The sequence below is a fragment of the Martes martes genome (genome assembly GCF_963455335.1).
Source record: "Martes martes genome assembly, chromosome: 2".
Classification (NCBI taxonomy): Eukaryota; Metazoa; Chordata; class Mammalia; order Carnivora; family Mustelidae; genus Martes; species Martes martes.
In genome coordinates, this window is record NC_137889.1 from 15,940,230 (window position 1) to 15,953,263 (window position 13,034).

The 13,034-nt window shown below is 39.1% G+C and overlaps 1 protein-coding gene across 6 annotated transcripts in view; it reads right to left on the reverse strand.

Moving 5' to 3' along the window:
• Positions 1–13,034, reverse strand: part of SORBS2 (sorbin and SH3 domain containing 2) — a 208,057-nt gene that overhangs the window by 66,936 nt on the left and 128,087 nt on the right. For all 6 annotated transcript variants that reach the window (XM_080796663.1, XM_080796668.1, XM_080796665.1 and 3 more), the window contains one exon: positions 2,894–3,032. In XM_080796663.1, coding sequence (XP_080652789.1) covers positions 2,894–3,032 — 139 coding nt within the window. The remainder of the gene's footprint in view (positions 1–2,893; positions 3,033–13,034) is intronic.

Sequence of the window (13,034 nt, forward strand, 5' to 3'; positions counted from 1 at the left end):
CTGCTGACCGCTAGTACTGAAAAGTGCTGAAATGTCCTGAGAATAAGAGAGGACTGTCGAGTATACAGCAGCCATTTCGTAAAAATAAAAACAAAAATCACATTAAGAAATCTTCACCCCCGAACATATACTTAGATGTGAAAGCTTATGGATTAAATAAATGATTTAAATTATTGGCATTGGTGTTCAGCTAAGTAGCCATGAGGACCATAATATCTTTGCTTTTACTTTAAAATACCAAAACCCACTTCTTGCCCCTTGAGTTTAAAAATTGCCCTAGGCCTATAAATTAGATGTGATTTCTCCTGTTCCTATCTTCATGCCATGTTTATTAACTTTTCATATATTTTCCTAAGAAACTGAGGGGACTTTAAGTACTATATAGTCCACTGACTCTTAGTTCACAGATATGTCTGAAGATCAACATCATTACCCTTCCTTTTGTACAAATGATAATATGACTTCCTGCTTCTTTACAATAAATTTTAAAATTTTGGTGAGCAAGAATGATTCTTGACATAGGTTGTCTGATACGGGACTCAGAAAGGTCTCTTTTTATGTGGGTATGGAAAAGTTCTAATGTTTCATAGTAGCATTAATTGATTGTCTCTCTCTCGCTCTCAAAAGATATGACTGTGTTTTTGTAACAGATTTATATAAAACTCCATAAGTAAGATTTTACAAAGATTTAACTCATCATTATAGGGTTAAGTCCGGTGAGGATGCCTATAAGCTAAAATCTATTATAACATTTATAACTGCTGTCACTCTTATTACAGCTATGTTCAATTGAATTGCAACAGAAAAGCATTTTCGATCCATTTCTGATGAAGAATGGCCTCACCTGCCATTGTACGTAAAACCAGTGTCTTTTCCAAGCAACTCCAAATTAAGACACATGTGGTATTTGACTCTGATTTCCCACTTAATCCCCAAAAGGATTTGAGTTGGGAACCTTGAGGATGGTATTTCAAATAAACAACAAATACTTTTTGAGCACCTCATTTGTGCAAAATCCCAGCCCCAGCAAACAGTATTAACTCTGTCTTCACACACGGCTCACAAGATTCAATGAATTTATAGCTTACATAATACGAGTTTAGCCTGTTATTTCATTTGTATTTTATAGGTCCACTCACTCTCATTTTTGTCATCTTTTTGGCCTCAACTCAATATAAAGTTTCTCTAAGGCAGAATAGATTTCTACACTCTCCTCAGGACCTATCTCAGCACTGTCAGATGGGAATCTTTTCCAGTGTGTTTATAAAGGGAATTTCTTTCCATGTAGTATGGTTTGTGTGTGACTCTACCCATTGATATGTTCTAATATCAAAGCCTGTCTGCATTCGAGTATTTGTATCTTTTGTTTCTTACGGTGGAAGGGACAAAGTTGTGTTTTTTAAGACAGATAATGAGGACAGAGAGTCAAATGGATAAAAATTATTTGGGAGAACATTAGGGCCTAGAATAACTTGTAGTTTTACTATAGATGTGTGATAATGCATAGCTCTGTAAAAAATCTACGTATAAGAGACTCCCATCATAATACTGCACCAGGGACTGATGGTTTAAGAGAAACATTTAGGCACAAGAGCATTCTACTTCCTTACACTTCAAAAGAACATCATTCTAAGATTCACAGATGACCCCCAGGAGCAGTATTAGAGAAGGCACAAATATATTTAGATTTTTCTTTAATGAGTCTCAGGGCTCCACCTAAGTGTTACAGAGGTTTTGCGGACCACAGAAGCTGAGATCTGCAATGGTCCTGAGTAAGTCGATGGCATCACGTCTTTCACCAAACAATGTTGGGAAAGATGAGGGGCTGCTGTTGTTAATGAAAAAATGGGAGTGAAAGTCCTGTGTTCAACTTTCTTTCTGTCGCTGGTTGGTGGTGCCCAGAGCACTGGTCCTGCCCTGATTTCCTGAGAGGTGTGTAGCTGGCTCACTTTCCACCACCTTCCTCCCTGCTGCCTGGAACCTTTCCAGGCGCTCAACATCATGGAAACTTTCTCAGCTGGAATTTGGATGATGGTTTGATTTGGTTTGATTTTTAGTGTTTTGGGTGGGGTTTTTTGGTTAATGTTTTTAAAAACTAAGAAATACTTCTGTTATTTTCTAAATAGTTCTAATATATTTTGCCACATAAAAATGTTTGTCATTATATAGTGCAAGTTCTTATCCCAGAGGCTTCAAAGAGGTCCCAAGCCCCGTGAAACTACAGACTTACAACTTTTTTATGAACAAATACTCATTTTTTTTTTCCTGGAGGACATCTCTCTTTCATCAAATTCTAAATTTTTCGAAGGATTAAGAACTCTCTATAAAATTCAAGGATCATTATTGAAAGGAACACCTGCCCCTGACTGATGGTCTTCTGGTCTCAGTTCGAGGAGCCGTTTACTACTCTGTGAGGCAGTGGTTTACTGTTTACTGTTTGATGAGGCAGCTTGTCCCCTTGTTAGACTGTTTTAACTGTTCAACAGTTCTCTACAAATACCAAGACCATTTTCTGCAATGAAAGCTTTTTCACAAAAGAACAGGCTGTCTTGAACATAGATGGGATTTGCCATCCGTGGACATGCGCTACGCAAATGTTCTGGTCGTGTGAACTCTCCTGCCTAAGTGGCCCCCTTTTTCTTTCTACCCCAAACCCCGAACACTTAATAGCCTCAGAGGGAGATGCAGCCATCGTCTTGGAATCCCTGGACGCCTATGTCCTCTGGTGTTGAATCCTCTGCTCTTGATTCCTCCCCTAGGATAGGGTCATTAAATAGTGGAGTGTTGAATGTCTCTTGCTCCCTTTTTGAAAAGTTGTTCTGGTATCTTCCCATGTGGTTTGTACTTGTTGTGTTGAAGTTGTCATGGAAATCAGGGCTATCAAGTGACTCACCCAGTGAGCGGCCATGCTGCATGATAATGCTTGAATTGAGCGAGCCTGGGAGAGAGTAAGCAGAAGGGGAAAACGGCCTTTGATAGTAACTCATTGGACTCACAGCACCTCCAGAGTTTCCATTCACTGTTATCTGGCTCTGAGAAAAGAGCAAAGACATCCTGTTATAGCACACAGTCCGCTGTTAACATCATCCCTTTAGATGACAATAAGATACTTCACTCTTATGACAGTAGTCAGCTGTCAAACTTTATTTACTTTGAAAACTGATGTCTAGAGATTTTTTCAATGTCCTCTCTATCTTCCTTTATTTCTCAAATCACTGTCTTATGTGTCAGAGGGCACAGGAGGTAATTAGGAAGAACAGAAGCAGCTGGCCAGTGGGCGTGCCCCTCTACCAACAAGAGATGCTAAAAGCATCTGTGGGAGTCAATGTAAAATACACGTAGGGGGTGATTTGGCTTTTATGGTCCTGAGAGTGGTCAGAACATTGTTACTCTGCTCTGTGTGAGGGATTTGAAAGGAATCTTCTTGGACAGGAGGAAGGGTGCTGGTTCTCAGACTTAGGGCTATCCTCTAGTGAATGGATGTTTCTAGGCAAGGGAAATAACATAAGGAACACAACTGTTTGGGCTTATGTCTAATGAAGTAATCTATTCTAGAAGAATCAAGCTTTTCTGCTAAGCCACTGGCTTCTCCCTGTTCCAAACTCATTTAGCACTTCATAGGCCTCTTTTTGGTTTCTTAATAATTTACCGTTTTGATTGCTTTAATCTCTGAGTATTCTATGTCCCCCGGGATATCTCAAGATACTTGTGGGAGAGTCATATATATGCTTCCATGCGTTCAACCTGGGCTAATAATGTTGTAGACATTCAACAGATATATATTGTGTTTGAATTGGATCAACCGAGTTCAGAAGTTGAGCTCACCACTGTTAAGGATGCCTGTCTATCCACAACACAGCACACGGCATGGTGGAGATCACATAATGCATGCGAATGAGACGAAACATTAGTGAGAGCGTTTGGTTAAAATACCTTACAGCTGAATACACGCAAACACACATATGCCCCTAGGTAAAAAACCACCATTTGTGAACTTTTTCTACTTATTTTTAAACAGTTTCAACTTCTAAAATACAGGCCTGAAATGGAGGTAGTCAATTAATTGCATGTTTCCATGATTTTTCACTTTAAAGCAGATGGTTTGAAAGGACCAAGAGTTAATCTAATTTCACTGTTTCGTAGCCGTACCACATCCACAGTCAACATTCCATTGTAATGATGGTGCTTACTGATTACGTACTTCTCTAAGCTGTTCCAGAAACCACTCTCTCATCAGAAGCCACCGTGTCTTATAGGTCTACTCCCTGAAGAGCCCTGGACATTCAAACGATGGGAGGCACTGACCTACCCCAAACGCTTCAGAGCTGTCTGTAACTTTGATGGATTCCTTGAGAATATTTTTGCCACCTCGCCCGAATCAGTTTGGTTGTTTTGTAAATATAATCCCAATCCTATTGTTATAAGGTGTTACAGCGAGTGTTAAAAGCAGGAAGATTCTTGTGAAAATTCTTGTGAAAAACCATCATGTTACTTTGTTACTAAACGTAGGAAAATTGCCTTGAATCCTGCTTGGATGGTGTCAGTAACATTGATTATGGGTTAAAAAAAATCAATAAATACTGCAAATACACTTAGGCTTTCATCCTGTTAAACCAGCTAGGAGTTTACTAATTAAATAATACCCTTAGAATTTTAGAAAATACTTTATTGTTAGACTGAAATAATTATTAGGAAAATCATCTCTTGGGGAACGGAGGTACAATTTCAATTGTAACTTGAAACCAAGTTCAGTTACAGTTAGCTTTGATTGTGCCCACAAGACTATATGTATGCATTTCGAGCTCCTGAAGAGTCTTAAAAATACCAAATTGAATCAGTTAGTATACAAATTAATATATTATCACTGTTCTGTATCTTTGGTCTAAGGCCCTACCGTTCTTTAAAGTTTTAAAAGTGAAGAACTATTGAAAACACAGGAGAAGATGAGGAGAGGCCCAGCCTGCTGAGCTCCCTGGCTGCAGTGACTGGTGGGGTGTGACCTGGAAAGTGAGTTTTTAAGGTTTTTGTTTGTCTGTTTTTTGTTTTTGTTTTTTTGTAGCCCAGTCACCAACTGGAACTTTTCAAGGCCAAGTTTTACATGCAGCCATTGAATGAATATGAAACCCCATCTAAAGTATTGTTAAGTATTTAAGAAAGATACTATAAGGTATCTTTTGTCTTCTGTAATTGCAATCTTGAAAAACATGTGGCTTACAGTATTTCTCGCTGCATGAAATTTTCAGGTTTATGATCTTGACACAACATAGAATACTATGTACCACAACTAAAATTTTGTTTATAACAGTGCTTATTTTGAACTGCATTATGAAATCAATTTTAGAAAAAAATTCCTTTTTTTTTTTTTTGGCCCAGCGTTGTGTACCTTTCAAAATGAGGCCATTATCTATACATTATATATGATTGAAAATCTGTACCTTAAAATTTGAAAGCATTTTAGTCATTCATGAATCATTTCTTAGGGACAGCTTGTCATAAAGACATATTTAAAGGATGTCATATGTATAGGAAATATTTCTATATTGCTCTGAGTGGAAAATAAATTATTGCTATATAAAACCATAAATGAATTCACACATTTCTATGTCAGAATGGCCCAGGAAAAGGAATTCCAAAAAATCAGAGGACTAAATTTCTGCAGTGTAGACAAACAGTATTTACATCATTCATCCCTGTAATGAACCAGAGGTTCAAAAGATGTAGTTGTTAATGAGAGAGAAGCAAGAATTAGCGCCATGCGGTCAGGAATTATGTATGTGAGCAACAAGGCTATATGAACTATTTACACAGGACACATTTGTATGAATCTCAGAGGCAAACTATTATCTACCAGGATTTATTACTGGGTTAAAATCTTGAAAAATTTTAGACTTTCCCTATAATCTAATCATCATAATATATATACTTATCTAAATTTCTGAAATAATTACTTTTTTTGAAATAAAAAAATTTTATCAAGGCAAATCACTGTACATGTCAGTAGCTAGAACAACACTGTAAATATAAATGACTCTAAAATGAGTGAGGAGAATAGAGTTGACTTTTCCATCTCCAAGTAGGCTTGTGAGGATGACTGTAAAGGATTTTCTGGATGGACGGACTATATGGAGTTGGTTTAGATTTAATTTACATCTGTGTGAGTAAAAATGCCCAGCAGCAAAATGAGATGACAGACAAGAAATCAACCAGTCCTTTGTTTGGCCCATGGAGATCTGTTCAGTAAGTGATGGAGGCAAAGGAAGGAGGAATAATTTAACGCATGGCAGCATCTGTCATGGCTGACCTCTGACCCATGTTTGGAGAAGGTTCCAGAATGGTTAGAGGTATCAAGAGTCAGCTACCTGAGCTCATCTAGGATGGCAGGGGAGGACTCACTGGAGGAGAAGGACCAGTCTGTAGTGAAAGAGCCTGAGGTATGGCTATGGGTCAGGAGGACAGGAGCAAGGAGAAGGGGTGTACGAAAAGCAATATGAGAGTGTCACGTGGGTGGGGGGATGGAGGGAAGTCTGTGCAGGTGTGAAGCCCCAAATCAGCAGGTGGTGGCCGCATCAGTGACCTTAGCTGGAGCCACTGTCAGGTAAGAAGTGATTCAGTTAGAAAGCACCACAGAAGGAAGGCGTGAAGGAGAGGCTTCTGCTGTGGTTTGTCTGGGTGTCTGTGAAGCATTTACCTCCAGCACATGGGCAGCTAAGTTCTGGTTTCCAGGCTGAGTTTGAGGAAAGAATAAAAGAGATATACATTACCCATTAATAAAAACTTCTCTTTTTGCAATGTGGCAGAGAAGGCTTTATTCAGCTTTCTCATCAGCTGTATTTGCAAGACCTTTAAGGAATCCACTCAGAGGATTAGCCAGTGCTGTGTACCAGCCAGTACACAGCACAGAACAAGCATGGAAACAGGAAGAAAATGAATCCGCCAAGTGTTTTTGGAAATAAGACCAGTTTTCACACAGCACTGCACTGTAATGTCGCGTGGGAGCTTTGAGAGTGTTGGCATCATGGAATTTTTCCCTCAGAAGTTTTGTGTTTGGTACCTGTGACAGCAAACTAGTATCAGGTTGTCTATTGGTCGGAGAATTCGTTTCCCTTTAATAGAAAAATCTTACAGCAGATGTCTCCTGACTGCCTCCCCCACCCTGGAAATTATCCCCCAAATATAATAAAACAGGTCGTCTCACTTTTTTTCCCCTGACTTACAGACCTAAAGAATCATGAACTAAAAGTGATTAAGTGGAAAGGGAATTTTGTTTCCTTTCCACTCAGTGAATCTCTTTTTTTGATTTCACTCTAAGATACTAAGAGAATTGAGCTTTAAAATATCCGAGCAGTGCAGTTGGAGGTACCTGGGTGTGAAAATGAAGTAGACACAGACACCAGCCCCTGATGATGGTTAGAAGGTACCCCCCGTTGGTTAGAGCTGCTGTTGGTTTTAAGTCTTAGGTAAAGGAGAAAGAAACTGGAGAAACAAATGTTTAATACCTCCAAGGCTATGTAACCTAAGAGGCTAAACATGGTAGAGGGGTTGTCCGTGAAAGGAAGAGAGTGGAAGGCTCATTACTATCTAACTCTCCCTGCATACCGCTGTGATGTCTACCCACACAGTCAAATATGATGATAAGCATCAGCCTCATCATGACTAAAGGAAACTCTGATGCAAATTTTTTTTCTCGACTCTCCCTTACCCCACCCTGGGAAGAGAGGTGGTTTTTTTGAGTGTTTGATGTGGTGCCAGTTGTTAAGACAGATAGCCAGAAGTATTCTAGGGCATTAATGCAAGGATGGGGAATGAATTAAAGAAAACTGTGTAAACTTAGAAATCTTGCCTAGTAAAGGTTTAAATGGTACTATTTGGTATTCTTGGCCAACCATCATTATAATAACGGTTGATGTCATAGAGGGTATCGATCTCATAAAAAGTCATAATTCTTTTTCTCAGACTTTTAATTGAATACTTTGAAAAAAAAATCAAATATATCTCTTTCTCTTAGTCACAGCTACCTTAAAAAATTCTGATGAAAACGACTGATTCTTCTCTTAGGAAAAATACACAAATTCATACATACATAAAATTCTGCATAAACTAAAGGGGTTCGTGGATACTGGAAAGAATGTCTTAATCTAACAAGTTAAGAAATTCCCACCCTGGGTAAAAAGACAGATTTCCTTATTCTATTCTTATTTAATAAGATTGTTGTTGTTGTTGTTGTTTAAGCACACTCACTAAAAGTGATACTCTTTTACTGTATACAGTTTTAAAATCTCTAGAATTAACTGACAGAAACCTTCAAGTTAGCCAGAACTTAAAATGTTCTAGAAGGAATATATCCATGGTATTAGTAAATTTTTATAATAAAGTAAAACTGTATTATTGTGAAGTAAGACTATAATGTTATGAAACTACAATAATTATAATTTAAAATGTTAGAATCTTGCTAGAGGTCTAAATGCAATTCAGTATAAAGCTATTTTGGGTGAGGGCAGCATCCATGAAATGTCTCATAATAATGCAGTTTCACTGAAGAGTTTTCCATATAACATGAGTCTCTTCAGTTTTATTTATGCTAAGTGAGAATTTTGTTAAGTAATATAAATCATGCCAGAGGATTTGAGTTATGTGCTCAAAGGAATTTTTTGCCTTCAAAATTAAAAGGAAAATCCAATGGCTGCAACCCTTACTGGATTGACTTCCCTGTGTGTATCCTTTTGGAGTTGCTACATGGCAAGTACTAAAGCCTGTTCTGTCTAAAACCATCGTTGTCATGGGTAATATGATCAATTTGGTTGTATAGCATTGTGTATAAGAATGGTTTTTATCCATTTATTGGTTCTCCCAAGAGAGTGTAGAACTATTTCATTTTTTGAACTTCTCTCACTATCTCCTGATATGTTCACAATTTTGAGTCTTAATATATGTGTGTGTAACAGATGAAATAACACTTGGTGAGTCATACCACACTGAAATTGCTAGAGACAAAACTAAAAAAAAAAAAAATCAGCTTTACAGGCTACCTACACAAAGCTTGGAAATATCTTGCCATAAAGATATAAATCATGTCTTAGACTAGTTTTTCACTTTGATCTCCTCATTAATGAAATTCTCTCTCAGAGATATCAGGAGAGAAAACCACATTAGACATGTTTCTCTGAGGAGAATGTGGTAAGAGTAGGAACAAGAACCTGAAGAGGGGAGAGGAAATATGTTATTAATCTGGATTACTTTGAGTAGGAAAATTTAACTTAAAACAAGAGTAAATTTTTTTCCTACTGAATTTGGTGGCAGACAGACAGATGACTGCAGAAAATCATCTTAGTTGTTTTGTGTCTCCATCCTTTCAGGACATGTAAGGTTAAGGTCTTTGACTCTAGGCCAAGGCACATGAACTTTTGTTGGTATATGTTCCCTTTTACTTTTTTCCAACTGTTGAACTGTGAGGGGGGGAGGAGCTAGAAACACCAGTTTGTTGCTGCCCGGTTTCTACAAATGAAAGGGACAGCACTTAAACTCCAAGACAGTTAATTTTCTAAGAGACAGCATTATTATTCAGAGTAGCATTGAACATCTTGGTCCAAATGGATTCAACCCAGAATGCTAAGGGGAAGCTGTTGATGAAAGAGATCACTAACTCTAGGTTAGGTTCCTTGAGAAATTAAGGAGCAAGGAGACTCATGAAAGATGAGTGTCGGCAGTGGAAAAGGTGTATTGGTGGTGGCAGGCAGGCCTAGCCAACTCAGGTGACTACCGTGGGCTAGGAATGTACCTAGAATGTGCAGATCGGACCAGGCGTCAGATAAGAAGGAATGGTGGGACCATGGTGGGGTGGAGAAGGCATGTTCCTCCTTAAAGTGGCCAAATTAAAAATAAAATGAACTCAGTGCCAAAAGAAAAAAAAATAAAAGCTATCTATAGTTGCAAGTCCTCTGTACTCAGACAGAGAATATGATTTTGAATCATGGGAAGGTGTCATATTTTAAGAACGGTGCCAGAAAGGTTCAAGAGTCAAGTTATATCAGAAAACAGAGGTTGTGGAAGCTACTGGTTGACCTGTGGATCTGGAGTCAGACAGATTGGGGCAGTCCTGTCACCTCCCTGGGCCTCAACTTTCTTGTGAGCAAAATGTGGACATTAATAAAACCCACCTCCTAAAGCTCGTGAGAATCAGGTGTGGAAATGTAAGGACTTAGTCCAGTGTCTGGTGTGTTGCCACAGCTCTCCATAAATGAGTCATTTAAAAAAAAAAATGAAATGCTTAGAAGGCACAGGAATGCTTTGCACAAAGCAAAGAGTAGGGAAGAGAGAACAAAAATATGAAAACTGTCATATAGAAAAGGGAGAGAACTTCATCTTTTTTGCTCTGTGGGAAGAATATGCAGAAGTTAAGGCAGATTATGACTCAATATTATAAATACTTTCTCATAATTAGACCCAACAATGGCTTGAGCCCTGCAGAGCTACTTCTGAAAGTGACTGAGCTCTCCATGCCCAAGTGTATTCAAGAAGAGGTTCATGTTCATTGGTTTGGAGGTTCTGTGGAGGAGATCCTCAGGGATTTCTAAATTCATATTGGACTCCAGAATGTGCTCTTCTATTCAATCACTCAAAAATTCACACAACATACATTAGATGATGAAACTGCCAAAGACCTGATCAACTAATAGCATAGCAGACCAATGGAGAAGAAGCTGTGGGATATTGGTTGGCCCGCGTGACGGCATAGGGGAGTGATCTGGGCTGGTCTTGATGGGATTGGTCTAGAAAGCCTACTCTGCATTCTGTAACTTTCCTATCATTCCGCACTGCTGACATTTGTTCATGATTCTGCCTGCCTTAACTTATCCATCTTGATCCCATGGGGCAAAAGAGATGACTTTTCTTCTTCTCCTATATGACAATGAGACAAATCCTCCTCTGAGTTCACATGTGCCGCAGCAGCTGTGAAAGTAAGGCTTTGGCAAATGACTGATTATGTTATTTCATAATAGAAGGGTCGAGTTTATCTTCCTGAAGCAAAGGGCACAGCATTCGCAAATGCCAGGGAAAATGCTCAGGGTGTTGCTTTTGCTGTCTTTTCAAAGCTTCTGGCTTAGACCTTCACTTATCTGACATTGAAGAACAATGTGACATTTTTAGCAACAGGATATCTGTTCCCACAGTAACAGAAGAGGAACACACCTCGTTTTGTGTTCTCTCTATTCATAACTTTGTAAGAAGAAAACTAAAATGTGTGAAGTTTATAAAGCAGTATGTTAAGTTATCAAATACGGAGAGAGTTAAAATGCCTAAAAGTAGGTTGCTGTTTTCTTCCTAAATCCATGGTCAGACTTTAATAAAAACAAACAAACAAAAAAGTAAATGAAACTTGCTGGACACTGAAGTTTCCTTTTCACTTCTCATCATAGAGAATTTTTGTTTCTAATAGAGCCTATATCGGCTTGACTCACAGAGTGTAGCTCCCAGCGTTTAATGGGAGTTATTGCTAGAATGTGGAATGTAAGTATTTAAAATGAAAAGGTCACCACTGTGAAAGGCCATCACATGGAAAATGAGACTTAAAAATGACATATCAGGTGGTGCCTGGGTGGCTCAGTGGGTTAAAGCCTCTGCCTTCGGCTCAGGTCATGATCCCAGGGTCATGGGATCGAGCCCCGCAGCGGGCTCTCTGCTCAGCGAGGAGCCTGCTTCCCCCTCTCTCTCTGCCTGCCTCTCTGCCTACTTGTGACCTCTGTCTATCAAATAAATAAATAAATAAATAAATAAATAAATAAATAAAATCTTTTAAAAATGTATTGTTGAAAACAATATATTTCCTTTTCCCAATCAGATGCAGTTTGGAAAAGGGACATTAATTTATTTTTTATTTTTTTAAAAAAGATTTTATTTATTTATTTGAGCAAGAGAGCAAGTGAGCATGAGCAGGGGTGGGGCTGGGGGGAGAGGTAGAGGGAGAGAGAGAGAATCTCAAGGAGACTCCACACTGAGAAGAGTTGATCCGAGCCTCAGTCTCAGGAACCTGAGATGATGACCTGAGCTGAAACCAAGAGTGGGGCACTTAACCAACTGAGCCACCCGGGTGCCCCAAAAAAGGGTATTATTTAAAAAACAAAAACAAAAACAACTACTACATATGGAGGGATTACTATGTAGCAGGCACTACGCTGAATTTCTTATACACAGTATCTTATTCAAACCTCACTGTGGTGCTATGAGATGAATGCCATTATTATTCCCATTTTACAGATGAAGGACTGAAACTCAGGGATGGGGAATATCTAGATGAAAGGGCTTACAATACTCACACCTTGAAAGGATGTCTTTCCAATTGCTCTTCTCCTACTCTCTCTTAAGCCCCATCTGAGAAAGTCTCTGTCCCCACCACTAAGTCAAGGGTGAGTTAGCAGGGCTCATCATACACTTGCCCTATCAGCAGTATTTGTGCAGTTAACAATTACCCTCTCCATACGCTTTCCTGGCTGGGCCTTTAGGACACCACATGGTCCTGGGTTTCCTTCTCCCTTAGCAGACGCTCCTTCTAGTCTCCTTTGCTGGTTCCTCTTCTTACTATGATGATGCTCTTGGGCTCAGTCCTCAGGCTTCCTGTTTTCTCTGTACTCATGCCCTGGTGATCTCATTCAGTCTCTTGCCTACAAAAACCATTTAGAGCCTGATGGTTTATATCTCCAACCTAGACCCTCCACCAGAATGTCAGACTCCTATTTCAGACTTCATACTTGACCTCTCCATGGGGACATCTAATAGACCTCAAACTTAGCATGTCCCAAACGGAACCTCTGAACTTTGTTCAAACTTGCTCTATCCACAGTTATCCAGTCTCCATGGACAAAGCATGGCAAATTCTATCCTTCTCAGTTGCGATGACTGACACCTTGGAATCAATCTCAACTCTTTTCTTGCTGTCATGTCCCACACACAGCCAGTCTGTCAGCAAATCCTCTTTTCTCCATTTTCAAAATACAGCCAGAATCTGATTTCTCACCACCTTCATTGCTTCCACCCTATTT